General features: G+C 41.8%; 2 protein-coding genes across 2 annotated transcripts; both read left to right on the forward strand.

Annotated features, from left to right (window-relative positions):
• Positions 1-181: 181 nt before the first annotated feature.
• On the forward strand, positions 182-11,899 carry V1514DRAFT_320803 (uncharacterized protein; the record flags this gene model as incomplete). The annotated part of the gene is made up of 11 exons (XM_066926023.1): positions 182-229; positions 310-615; positions 680-3,254; positions 3,323-3,442; positions 3,507-3,584; positions 3,648-6,871; positions 6,933-7,485; positions 7,539-11,279; positions 11,339-11,453; positions 11,522-11,615; positions 11,669-11,899. 11 exons carry the CDS (start codon positions 182-184, stop codon positions 11,897-11,899), a joined length of 11,085 nt encoding a protein of 3,694 aa, XP_066782561.1.
• Positions 11,900-12,336: 437 nt separating this feature from the next.
• Positions 12,337-14,038, forward strand: V1514DRAFT_103930 (uncharacterized protein). Its single transcript, XM_066924372.1, has 2 exons — positions 12,337-12,650; positions 12,764-14,038. Exons 1-2 carry the CDS (start codon positions 12,585-12,587, stop codon positions 13,979-13,981), a joined length of 1,284 nt encoding a protein of 427 aa, XP_066782562.1. The 5' UTR covers positions 12,337-12,584; the 3' UTR covers positions 13,982-14,038.
• Positions 14,039-14,061: the final 23 nt, after the last annotated feature.

Raw genomic sequence — 14,061 nt, forward strand, 5'->3', positions numbered from 1 at the left:
TCAGTTAAATCATTTTTTTCTAACCAAATCAACCTCAATAGATTGAACCAGAAAAGGGAAACAAAAATCATTAATATACGTTACAGTCAAAAAACGATTTTTTTTTTTTTGCAAAGCTTGGACGCATGTCTGGTCGTTTGATCTAAATATTCTCTTTTTGCTTTCTTAGTCAAATTCAAAAATGAAGATAAAAAAGAGCGCATTGTCTGTCAAGCGGCTATCGCATATGGTAAGATTATTTACAGAATAGAATTTTGTGAACCTGGGATATGTCTCTAACTTTTTTTTTTTTTTTCTTTTTTGTTTTAGCCCCCATCGTTGGCTCAGTTTATTGAAAAGTTAGAATCATGTTCCATCGAAGACTTGCCTCGTCATATCCGCGAATTTGGAATCTTGTGGGACCTCCCGCGAGGTGATCTGCATTACTGGATCTCGGTTTTAAATCGATTTGATACAATTTTGGAAGAAGCCACTATTAAATCGGGATTGAATTCAAACCTGCCTACCGCATACGTATTTAATGATGTCGACGAAGAATTATTAGTGGCCGTGTTGGACTTCACGGCATTACTGCTGGAACATTGTTCACGAAGAAGTCTTTACGCCAGTTCTACAGTGAGTTTATGGAATGGACAAATTCGATGATGCAAATTGTAAACTAATAATGCATTTCGTATAGTTTTTGTCACAATTACTTTATACCACGTCGCTACCGATTTTGATTTCGACGCTCAAGGTTTGCGCTCGGCTTGCTCAGCGTTACGCACAAGTAACCACAAATCGATCATCAATGTTTTTGATCAGTCAAGAAAAAATGTTTCGAATTGCCAATTCATTTCCCATGGCATCGAACTTGGAAACTTTGGAAAAAGTTAAACTGTACGATTTTGTTAATCCAGATAAAAAATGGAGTAAGGAATGGTCAAGTGTAGCGTTACAGTACTATCAGAACCCACCGGAGAGCAAGGTGCACCGTGAAACGGAGAGCTGGCCACATCCATCCACTCCGACACCTGTCGTAGTGAACGATAATAAAGCAGAATCCTCTGTCGACGAGGCTGCCGATGGGTTGTCTAACTTTTCGCTCAGTTCTCAATTTGTGGAATCATCATCGTTAACAGAATTACTTGACAAAGTGTTTACGGTCTATGCTGGTATTCCGAAGGATTTCCTTATAGAGGCGTTCTTGAAAACAAGAGCAGCAAAGGCCTTTGCTAACGGCGAGGAAGGATTGTTAAGAAGGAAGCAGCAAGTTGTAGCCAAATGTCTGGCAATCGAGTTTTTGACATATTTTGCATCCGAGAATGCGCTTCAGGTAAAGCTGTTTGCATCAAATCCGAATCTGGTTTTGGGATTGTGTGATCTGATTCATCCTGATAATAAAATTGATGTGAATTTGAGAACAAATGCGTTAGAAGCTCTGCAAGCGTTGGCGCATTATCGGCCAAAGCATCACGAGATTTTGTCTGCGTTGAGCGCGAACGTGAATCATGGCTTATTGTTGTACGTGATTCGACAGATGGTCAAAGATCTAGAAAATGACGTCCCGATTGACGAATACTATGCCGATCGGTGGTTTTCCCTCGTTCAGATATTAGGTTCCAGTGTTCATTCAGCCCAAGTGCTGGTAACTGCAGGTATTGTTCCTGTTTTAAAACAGATGTTGACCGTCAGCAGTACTCATTACAACCTGTTATCGATGGTTATTGAGTTTTTGCAACATATTGTTTTAGCTACGCAGCACGCCTTTACAGAATTTGTTCAAATAGGTGGATTAGACTTGGTGGTGGAGCGCATAGCGGAGGAAGTTAATTACGACATTGAAAATCCTGAAGAAGTTGAGCAATCAGATATTGTTGATTATAAGATCCCCTATATTCGATTTCTGTTTTTGAAAGCGCTGTTTAAACTGTTATTGAGCATGATGCAGTCTCCTGGTAATGCCGACAGGCTTCGAAATTTGATTGAGTCGTCTATTTTGCAATCCTTGAAAAAAATAATTTCAAATTCGCAAATCTTTGGCACAAATATTGTCAATCACGCAATCGACATGATGTCAATGTTTATTCATAATGAACCCACTTCATATGCTATTATTAATGAATGCAAATTGCCTCAGGTTTTCCTCGAGTCAATTCCACAATTGATCAAGCTTTCCAAGACTACGACGATTCCCTATGCGATCGGGGCCATTTGTTTAAATAACTCAGGTCTTGAATTAGTACAAAAGACCCAGGCAATCAAGGAGTACATGAAAATTTTTACAATGACATTTCATGCTCGAATCATGACCGTGACTAATATGCCTAGCACGCTGGGTAATGCGTTTGATGAAATGGTCAGACATCATCCACGGTTAAAAGATGAGATTTTTACTGAGATTGTTGAAACCGGCAAAAGCATTTACTCTGTCGGCGAGAACTTTAAGGGAGGTGCAAGGTTTTTCCCAGTTCGATCCGAGGTTCTTAAAACTGATGAAGATGACGATGAAATTGTCTCGCACTCGACTTATTCTGACATCACTTCCCTTGTAGACTGTTACGCAAGATTTTTGGAAGCTTTTTTGCAAAACAGTCTTCATTGCAAAGATTTTATTAAGCGTAATGGATTTCAGAATCTTGTTAATTTTTATCGCCTTCCGAGTTTACCATATGATTTCCCATCAAGAACAACTGCAATGGCTTTAACAAAAGTTTTCAAACTTGCAGCCGAAGTTGATACGTTTTTTATTGTCATGACACTTTTGAGCGGAACTGCTGAGGCCATCAAGCCGATCCGTCCATTTCTTGAAGCCAATGGAGACGAATCATATTTCATTCAGCTAGAAAAGGAAGATGCTGAAGCCAGTTCACAGTTTATGAAATCTTTTAATTCGGTTCATTGCTTGGTATTTGTGCTTTCTCATCTTTATTCTCATTTGGTATATCCGCATTCGAAGTCCACGTTACCTATGATTTTACCGTTTAGCAATTCGAAAGCTTATGCCGGTTTGCTAGATGATATTGGTCAGCTTCAGCGTAATTGTATTTGGGAAGAAATCTTCGTGACAAAAGATTTAAGCCGTGAATGGCGTGATGCCACCAAAGTACTGAATGTTGAAGACTTACGGAGTAGGAATGTGGATGATGAACGAAAAGCGCAGATTGCGGAAGCAGAAGCGAAGGTTGATGTTACTGACAGTAGGTACAAGAATGTTAAGACGATTCGATATATGACCAGTCAGATTCCTGGATCGCTTTCGAAGATATTATCTGGTGAGTGATAAAAGAGCACAACTTTTTTATATGTGTTAATTGATGATTGCTAATAATAATTTGATCAGGGCTGTCAAAATGGACGTTGTCAAGGCGCATTCCGGATGCTTGGCAAAAAAAGTATGGCTTCAAGGTAGCTGACAATCTTGCTCAAATATTGGTGCAGAGTTTAAGCTACAAGCGTATCGGTAAGTATTATCAATGTTGGTGTCATTTATTTACATGAGTGATTAATTTTTTTTTTCTTGGTAGAGCTGTATCCAGATGTTGAAGACAAGTTTGCTTATTGGCTTGTATTATTATCTGGCACTCATGGAATGCTGTTTGATGGTGAGTAATAGAAATATATATAATATATATATATATATATTTGCGGTTTTAACATCAGAATAGAACAAAGAGTCGGATCCAGAAGTTTGCAAACCGTGTTCACGATTTGCTTTAAGCGTAAAGGTGGTATTCAACTCTTACTCCATGTTATTGAGTCACTTTGGGGTGAAATAAAGGAGGAGAGTGAGATGACCGAAAAGGCGCGCGCGGCCAAGGATGCCATGGCATATGGTGAAATGGTGGTTTTACAGATCTTGGCAACCTTGGTAAATTCTAGAGCTGTTAACGAATCACCTCAAAGTATTGCCTTGAACCTTAAGGAACGTGATTTGTATCGTTCAGATTATTTCAATTCTTCACAATTTTTGATCGAGCTTAAGTCATCCATTTTGCCTGTCGCGCAGCACATGTGGGCTTCCGATGCGGTGAAGTATGCGTCTGATGCAATTTTAAAAGGTCTGATTTCTATATTGATTCCAAGTTTGTCACCTGATGGCGAAAATGGCGCGTTAAGCAAGAACGACGTGACTTGGACGTCGTCTCAATTGGATGAAAATGGATTCCGCGTGAATACAAATGATATTGCGAGGGTACTTGCTGATTTTTCATTTTCACGATTAGAGGTTGATTCCGTAATAAATCGGGACCCATCGCAGCAAGCAGAGGATGCGATAATTGATTTGATCATGAACAACTGGTTTTCATCAAGAATTAGTCAGCCAAATACTGCTTCTTCCGCTACCACTAATGAGAATCTTGATCAGGATGCTCATGCCACCGTATCTGAGACTGATGATGCTACTATAGAAGAGGACCAAGATGAAAACGACGAAGAAGAACGTGAGGGTGAGATTAATGAAGAGGAGCGCAATGAAAGCGCACAACAATCTTCACTGGTTGAGATTAAGCCTAATTCAGCATCCCAGAGTTTGAAGCCAGTGGTTAATTATCACGCAGATAACGTGGTCAAGTTTGCGCAAGATTTGAATGAACTGCGACAACAAATTAAAGCATCGCTTGTGGAACGGGCATTGTATGTTTTACGATTGAAACCCAGCTCAGTATTTGACGTTTCAGAACTTATTGCGACTGCATTTTGCGGCAAGTCCATGCCGAGCGAACCACGTCATGCAAGTGTGGTTGAAATTTTCAAGTATTTGGAAGACTTAGATTTGTCAGTAAAGGAAAATTCTAAGCAGATTAAATCAACCGCTCATTTACTGGGATTGTTGATTCAAAACGATTCGTATTTAAACTCAGCTATGCCTGAGCTTAGCTCTAAGTGGGATTTATATCTCAAGCTTTTGGAAATTGGGTCTAGTCAGCGTGACGATGATGATGAGAATTATTCTTGGATCCCCAATGTTCTTCTTGTGGTTGAAAAGATCTTGTCGATTGCTGAACAGCCCGTAAATGTTGTGTTTGACAGTGAAGCCACAGAGCACGAACCAATTTTGAAACTTGATCAGGTGTCGCTGGAGACCAGAATCAAGCTATTTGAACGCCTTAATGAGCTTCCAGTACTAAAATCAGATGCAATTGCCACAGCAGCCGCTAGAGTATTAGTCATTTTGACTCGTAAACATGAACTCGCTGTTCGCGCATTCAAAGAAGGCATTTTATCTAAGCTATTGTCAGCTGCGTACAAATTTGTCGGTGCCACGCAAAAGGAGATGAGACTTCAAAACGCAATTACTATCATTCTTCGACACGTTCTGGATGATCCAGACACGCTTGCAACAACCATGGAAAAAGAGATTGTCCGGTGGTTTTCGCAGCCACGATTCCGGTCTGTGGACGTCACGTCATATGTCAGAGGCAATGCCCATGTGGCTTTGCGGAATCCGGAAATTTTTGTAAACGTGACAAACAAGATTTGCAAGCTGATTCTTACTAGTGATGTTCATTCTCGGCAACAATCAATTGGATTAAAAGCTAAAGAGGAAGGGGCCAACAAAAAGGAACATTTGCAATCTACCAAGGAAATCACAGGGGAAGGGAAAAACGCTGATGAAGAAGATAAAGAAATGACCGATGTTTCGAAAGGTGTTGTAACTGAAACTCCGTTGCCACAAAAAGTTTTGTCGCTTGAAAGGACGACTGGTGTCATGCATTTCTTGCTTAACGAATTAAATTCAATCAAGGATACAGAAGCGGAACTTGCTGGTGTTAAAGATGACAAGGGCGATAAGAATCTAGAAGAACAATTAGGAGAAGCAGCTAAATCAGATCATAATAAGATTGAGTTTATTGCCAGTCGGCATCCTAAGTTTATGAGCCGGTCATTTTTGATGGAAGTGATTACGGAGTTATTGCTATCTTATGGTCAATGCAAGCTCGAATTTATTAGCTTCTCGCGCCGTGTACCGTCTACTTTAACGCCTTCGAAGCCGCGGCATTCCGTGCTAAATTATTTTCTCAACGAGTTACTACCGTCTGGTAGCTTGTTCGCGGCGGAAGATTTAGAGCAGAAATTTGGATTCTGGACATCAAACATGACAATTCGATTGCTGAATTCACTTGTGGCGACATCATTGGACAGGCTTAATCCTGAAGATGAAGAAGATGTTGTATTGGTACATATTAGGAAGTTTGTTTTGGATGCCACTTTGCGTGCGTTTAAGGACGTTTCGACTTCTACGGAAGCAGTGGGCACGAAGTACTCTCGGTTATTAAATCTAGGGGCGCTTTGTTACAAGTTTTTAAATGGACGAGCAGCAGTTTCACCTCAAGGAAGCTCAAAGACGAACAACGCGCAGGCTGAGGAAGATGCCAAGGCTATGGCGAAGATCATGTTTGAAAAGAACTTCGTCGGCACGTTAACGTCGGCATTGAATGATATTGACCTTAATTTCCTTGGCTCGCAGAAAGTCGTTCGGGTTCTTTTGAAGTCGCTTACCAAGCTTTCGCGCGTGTCCGTCGAATTATCTGATGTTCTTAATTTGTCCAAACCAGCAGACACTGAAGAAGATTATTTTTCAACTGCGTCATCTCCATCGTCCGTAGTGAGTGCCACGGGGCCTAACGTGGCTAACTCTGCGCTAGGAATGTTTGAAGTCGGCGACGGCATGAATTATGACGGATCAGATGCCAGCGAGATGGACGAAGATGGCGAGGAAATAGAATATGAAGAAGTTGACGAAGAAGATGAAGGTCACGGAACCGATGATGAAGATGTTTCTGGGGACGAAGTCATTGAATACGTTGATGACGAGATGGATTATGATGACGGTGATAGTGAGGATTATTCTGAAGATGATGACGTTGAAGATGATGGTGGGATGGACGTACGTAAAAATTGCCTTAAGATAATTTCATTTGTTTCGGTTTTGCTGACTTGTTTTACAGGTTGAGATTGTTGTTACCGGACGCGTCAATCCTGAAGATATCGAGGAAGAAGTTGCGGATGATGATGATGATGACGATGGTGATGATGATGGTTCCCATCTTGATGATATCGATGACGAAAGTATTCAAGATTACGGCGAGGATGAAGATGATTGGCAGGACGAGCTGGAAATTGAGGAAGATCAGGATTTTGATGAGGCTTACGACGACATGGAAGCCTTGGATGAGCTCGATCAACTTGATCAACTTGAACGTGAACTAGCTGATGAAGGTGACATTTCACCCGAACAGGATGGTGAACTGGATGAAGAAGAAGAGGATGAAGAAGATGACGAGGATGAAGATATTGATGAATCAGAAGATATGGAAGATGAGGGCATTCCGTTAGCGGATCTCGATTGGGATGGTGATCTTGTTGGCCCAGAGGGCGACGATTTACAATACGATTGGGAAGTTGAAGAGTTTTTAAGCTATGACGATGTACCGTCACGGCGTCGACATGCGCATAACTTCTTTTCGAATACTCAACCAACATCCTCGTACCTTAATTTATGTGTGTATTCGAAGATTTCTGACAGATATTTATAATTACTAACATAACATTAGTCGGTTATAACGATGTGAATCCGTCGAATCCGTTACTTGTTCGTCCTCCGTCGCCCGAAATTTTGCCGCCCGATGCTGATCCTGATCCTGCTCATCCGGATAGTGCGTTCGCTCGATACATTAGACCTGGTGATAGAATTGCCGGGGCTGCTAACGCTGGTGGTCCAGACATTCACATTATTCATGAATTATTTCACAGAATAATTCGCAACCACCAGGCGCACAGGCCAATTGTCAATGGCAATCTTATGACCCACGATATTGATCGCATGTTTGGCCGTCGCGTGTCTCAACGACATTACTGGGAAGAACCACTATCCGGGCTTGCAAATATTTTGCCCAAGTCAACCAGCGTGAGATGGCAAGAGGAAGCGCGCATGATTTTTGCATCTTCGGCAAAGGAAACTTACATCACAAATCATATTTTGAATCGGATGCTTCCGATCGCTGCTGAAGAAGACAAGGTTAGACGTGAGAGAGAAGCGGAGACGAAACGTGCATTAGAAGAAAAGTTACGCAAAGAAGAGGAAGCACAACTCGAACAGGAACGTAAGGAAAAGGAAGAAGCTGAAGCCAAACGCAAGGAGGAGGAAGAAGCGGAAACCGCGTCTCGTGCTGCTGCTGCTGCCGCTGCTGAAGAACAGGCTGGGTCTATTGCATCGTCATCGGCTGCTGCTTTTGCTACTGAAGGAAGCATGGAAGGCGTTGAGACTAATGTGCAGGCTGAACAATCAGAAGCCTCGGCGTCATCGTCGGCAGAGCAACCTCGAGTTATTGTTAATGTTGGTGGACGTGATGTGGACGTGACTGAACTGGGAATCGATCCTGAGTTTCTTGATGCGCTTCCTGAAGATATGCGAGAAGAAGTTTTAGCAGCACATATTCGCGAAATTCAGACTTCCAGATCGGAGCAATCCGGAGTGCCACAGGTGTCTGAGATTGAGGCTGAGTTTTTGGCCGCATTACCAGATAATATCAGACAGGAAGTGTTGCAGCAAGAAGCTGCCGAGCGACGGCGATTGCAACGCGAACGTGAGCATCGTGAGTCGCGTTCTAATGCACCACAAGCTGGTGCTGATATCGATTTTGAAGGATTCTTGGCATCATTGGATCCGAACTTACGACAAACAATTTTGGCCGAGCAAGATGAGGAATCACTTTCTAATTTACCTCCCGGTATTGTTGACGAGGCTCACGAATTACAGAGACGTCATCATGTTGGAGAATTTATTGAGGTCGATGGCTTACACGCTAATCCCCGACTGCAACCGTTTCAAAGACTGAGGGCCGTGATTTCTGATTCCGATACGGTGACGCCGGCGACGGTTTCGCTCGCCAAACAACACCAAGCTCACGCTAAAAATGGCATTCAGATTGTGGACAGGGCCGGTATTGCGTCGTTACTTCGGTTGTTATATTTTCCTCAGAGCGGAACCAATAACCAGCGCAATCCTTTGTTTGACATTTTGGTCAGCGTGACTGTGAATAGACAGAGCAGGACCGAGCTTTTCAATATGTTAATGTCCATCTTACAAGATGGCACAACCGACGTGCATGCGGTGCAGCGCAGTTTTAACCAGGTATCGGCCAGGGCTAGGTACTCGTCTCAAGCTAATGCAGCTGCAGTTGCTACTGGTGGATTACAAGCCACGCCGTTGAAGTCTTCAGCTTTGACGCCGAAGCAACAACTACCAGTAACACCAGTAAAGACTCCCATGGCCGCAAGTGGAGGTGCCAATCAAGCTTTTTTTACTTCGCATGTCGATATTTCTCCATCGCAACTTGCGCAGCAATGCTTGCAGGCATTAGATTATATCATCAAACTTGGCAGTCAACTTGCATCTTATTTCTTAATCGAACATGAAAATCCGATTGGCTTGAAAAGGACTTTGAGTCGGAAAGGCAAGGCGTTAAAAGAGAGTGCTAGTAGCACAAACGTGAATGCGAAGGCCCAAAAATATCCAATTAATACTTTGCTAGCACTATTGGAACGATCCATTATTACAGATAGTTCTGCTGCGATGGATATGCTATCATTATTGTTACAGGAGATTACACGGCCGTTACCAGTGCTAATTAAAAAGAGCAAGGAAGAAGAGAAGATTCAGACTGAAAAGGAGAAAGTAGGAACAACATTTACCATTGAGGGGGCATCATCTGCAGCAGAAGCAGAAGCAGAAGCAGCTGCAACGTCATCGTCATCAGCTTTGGAAGGATCTATAACAAAGCCGACCATTTCGGCAAAGAAATTTACGCCGCCATTTATTCCGGAGCACAACTTGTGCTTGCTTGTGAACATTTTGACAGCGCGAGAATGTCCGAACCGGACATTACAACAAACTTTGGCTGTCATGCAGAACTTGTCGGCAGTGCCATCTGCCAAGGATGTGTTCGGAATGGAATTAATCCGGCAAGCTCAGAAATCCGGTAAATTGTTACCGTCAGCATTACAGGAGCTAACAAACCAAATTAAGAGTGCCAAGAACGGGTCTGAAGTACAAGGAATGGCGCTATCAAGATTTTCATCTGCGAGTTCAGATCAAGCCAAGTTGTTGAGAGTGCTTACGGCAGTTGATTATTTGTTTGACGGCAAACATGGAAAGAGTTTGACGACCACAACTCCAGAGGAGAAGGATGGGTCGGATTCGAAAGACGCTGTTTTATTGCTGTATTCGAAACTTGAATTTGGTTCTTTGTGGAAGGCGCTTGGCGAATGTTTAAAAGAAATTCAGGAGCGCCAGGACATGTTACATGTCGCAACTGTGTTGTTGCCATTAATTGAATCATTCATGGTTGTTTGCAAACATGAAGTCAAGGAACCCGAAACCAAACAGGCGCCGTCAACACAGCAGACAAGCAAGTTAGTACGCATAGATACTACTTCCAGCAATTCTGACTCATCATCACTATCTGTACATGGACTCTTTTTGGCGTTTACCGACGATCATCGCAAGATCTTGAATCAAATGGTTAGGAACAATCCTAAGCTCATGAGCGGATCGTTTTCTATCCTTGTGCGTAATCCTAAAGTTCTTGACTTTGACAACAAGAGGAATTATTTCAACCGGCAGTTGCATACGCGATCCCAACAAGTACATAGGGCCATGCCGCTTAATGTTCGACGCGACCAAGTATTTTTAGATTCTTACAAAGCGTTGTATTTTAAGACAGGTGATGAGATCAAATATTCTAAATTGAATATTCGATTCCACGGTGAAGAAGGCGTGGATGCTGGTGGAGTCACGCGTGAGTGGTTCCAAGTTTTATCTCGGCAGATGTTCAACCCTGATTACGCATTATTTATTCCGGTTGCATCTGACAGGACTACGTTTCATCCAAACCGCACGTCTGGTGTGAATCCAGAACATTTGTTGTTTTTTAAGTTTATTGGTCGCATTATTGGCAAGGCGTTATATGAGGGACGCGTGCTTGATTGCCATTTCAGCAGGGCAGTATATAAACGGATTCTTGGCAAGCAAGTGTCATTGAAGGATATGGAGACTCTTGATTTAGAATACTATAAGTCACTTGTGTGGATGCTTGAGAACGACATCACGGACGTGATTACGGAAACAATGTCGATCGAGACTGATGACTATGGCGATAAAAAGATCATTGACTTGATTCCTAACGGCAGGGATATTCCAGTCACAGAAGAAAACAAGCATGATTACGTACGCCTGGTGGTGGAGTACAGGTTGTTGACTAGTGTCGAAGAGCAATTGGAATCGTTTTTGACTGGTATGAGTATCAACGAGTTTAGGTTTAAGAAAGATTATTATTAACAAGAAATTTTACAGGATTTCATGACATTGTATCGAAAGATTTAATTGCAATATTTAACGAGCAAGAATTGGAACTCTTGATTTCTGGACTTCCTGAAATTGACGTGGATGATTGGCGAAACAATGCGGTGTAAGTAAAACTCGCGTCTAAACGTTGATTTCAAGCAAATAATTTATGCTAATTTAATTTTTAAATAGATACCAAAACTATTCTGCTTCATCTCCTCAAATTCAGTGGTTTTGGAGGGCGGTGCGGTCATTTGACGCTGAAGAACGAGCAAAACTATTACAGGTATGTCAGATTAGAGATTGCTTAAAGAGTTTAGTTACTAATAATTAATATAGTTTGTGACTGGAACTTCTAAAGTGCCGCTTAATGGATTTGCTGAATTGGAAGGCATGAACGGTGTGTCAAGGTTTAGTATTCATCGTGACTATGGTCACAAAGAACGACTTCCGTCATCTCATACATGCTTTAATCAACTTGACATGCCGGAATACGATTCATATGATGCGCTCAGAACCGCACTGATGACCGCGATTACTGAGGGCCGGGAAGGGTTTGGATTTGCTTAAGAAAGGCAATTACGATGCATAATTATACAAAAATTACATATATAGCTTAATAAATGGCTTGGCCATTTTAGTTTTATCTATATTTTTTTTTTTTTTGGAAAAAGAGGTTCATATAAATTTCTTATAGCTGGTGAATAGGATGAATAAGATTATCATTTGCTCAACAAAAGCGGATTATTATAGTAAATTTTGAAGAACTTACAAATATTATAGAGTTTAAGGTAATGAATTAAAAATTCACCCCTCAGTGAAATGGGACGATCGATATTAAGCTTTTTCATAGGTATTTTGGTATTTTTACAACGTATTGCTCTAATCAGAAGTTAATGCTAATGAATAAGTATAAACTAAAATTAAAAAATTTATCTCCTTGACTTCCCAGCCACTGACTTCCATATGTTTTCAAAAGATGCGAATACTAATGATGTCGTTGAATCAGCCACGGGATTGATGCGATGGCGCGAGGCCGCGCTAATATTTTGTTCCCACAGAATTACCCCCACAGATTATGTAACTTGCTCGTCAGAAAGGGGGAAATGTTCAACCGAATGGACCGAATGACGACCAAGGTGTCGTTATCGTACATGGCCGAAGACTGCACTTTCCGCAATATGTTTGTATGTTTATGACACAAAGAATTTATTTAATTCATACGTTTTGCTTTTTTTAACTGACATTGCTCAACATGAGTTGGCGAAATCAAGATTTGCAATTACTCTTTGACAAGACCGGCAATGACGTGCCAACTTTGGTAAGTAAAAACCTTGTCATGATTTTTTTTATTTTCCTTTGTAAATTCTGCTTTTTGATGGAATAATATGTTTTGTTGAGACGTCGTAGAAAAGAAAATGCTAATCTCATAAGCGAATGCCTGTTAATCCGGTAATGAATTTTATTAAGAAGAATAAAGACGACCTCAGTTCGCTGGATGATGTGGACGATGGCTATGCCGATACCATCATGAGCATGATGATACCGACGAAAATTACATCAACAAACGTGAAAACCACAGATCCGGCTGTGAGGTTGCCACTCGAAATATTTGAAACCGTGCTCGCCAACCTGAGCACGATTGATCAAGTCATTGTCAGTCGCGTGAGCCGATCGTGGAAGCTTGTAATTGACACTAGCACCGAGCTCAAGAAATCGTTGGATCTAAGGCACAAGCGCTCCGAGGTTATGACTGCGCAAGAATTTATCGGTTTATGGGACAAGCTTGGTCAGCAACAGAAACCGCACCACCATCGCGTACATGAGCTTTACCTTGGAGATCAAACGAACGACAAAACCGTACTGGAATGCGTCGACACAGTGGTTTGTAACGGCAGGTTTTGTGTTGATGTCCGGTCAGGCTCGCCCGCTTATGACAACAAAAACGACGGAGGCATTAGAATAAGACTGACGGTACAGCACGATTTATTGACCGGGTTGACTAGTTTGCATGTACCCATGCGCATGATTTCGCAAACCATGCAATTATTGAACCGGGGAAAATTGCAGAACTTATGCAGTCTTGAATTTTCGCCGTCGCAAATTTATGTCAACCCACCTGTTGAAAGAATCGTGTCAATTTTTTGCCCGCTTGGTGGTAGTCAGAAAAAAAAATTTATTTCGATTCCTCAGTTAGTCGGATTAGGCCTTGCGCCGTTCTGCGCCGCGAGCTTGCCCAATATGAGATCACTCAAGTTTGACTGCTCAAGCCAGAAATTGTTGCTAGCGATTGCTGAATTAAACCGGTTTTTAAAAGTATTGCCTAATTTGAGCACTTTCACGTTTATCCATTTGAATTCTGAATTCACCGAGGAAGGCAAGCTTAACTTCACACTTAACCAGCATCTTCAGTCAATTCATGTATCCTCCCCTAAGCTTGAACTCTTGCTTCCATCAATTCCATCGGGTCTGCGATCGCTTAATCTCTCTTATAGTCCTCAAGCAGTTTCGGCCATGGCTTGTGAGCTCTCTTCTGCACCAATGCACACAAGGTTCACGTCGATAACTTCGTTCGATTATTCACATGCTGTTTCTGACACTCTGGATCAGGTAGGCGCGTTTGTTTTGAGATATCCTAGCCTGGTTCAATAATAATCATTAAAAAAGCATCGGCTTTGGCACATGGCAAGCCTGCAAAGCTGTCTTTTTATGGAATCAATTGAAATCACTTT

Source organism: Lipomyces japonicus (genome assembly GCF_038497905.1).
Source record: "Lipomyces japonicus strain CBS 7319 unplaced genomic scaffold V1514scaffold_27, whole genome shotgun sequence".
Taxonomy (NCBI): Eukaryota; Fungi; Ascomycota; class Lipomycetes; order Lipomycetales; family Lipomycetaceae; genus Lipomyces; species Lipomyces japonicus.

Bases quoted from the DNA above. Each gene is read 5' to 3' on its own strand.
- V1514DRAFT_103930 (XM_066924372.1), top strand. From the start codon at position 12,585: ATGAGTTGGCGAAATCAAGATTTGCAATTACTCTTTGACAAGACCGGC. The intron at 12,651-12,763 runs GTAAGTAAAAAC...TAATCTCATAAG, and splicing joins GCAATGACGTGCCAACTTTG to CGAATGCCTGTTAATCCGGT.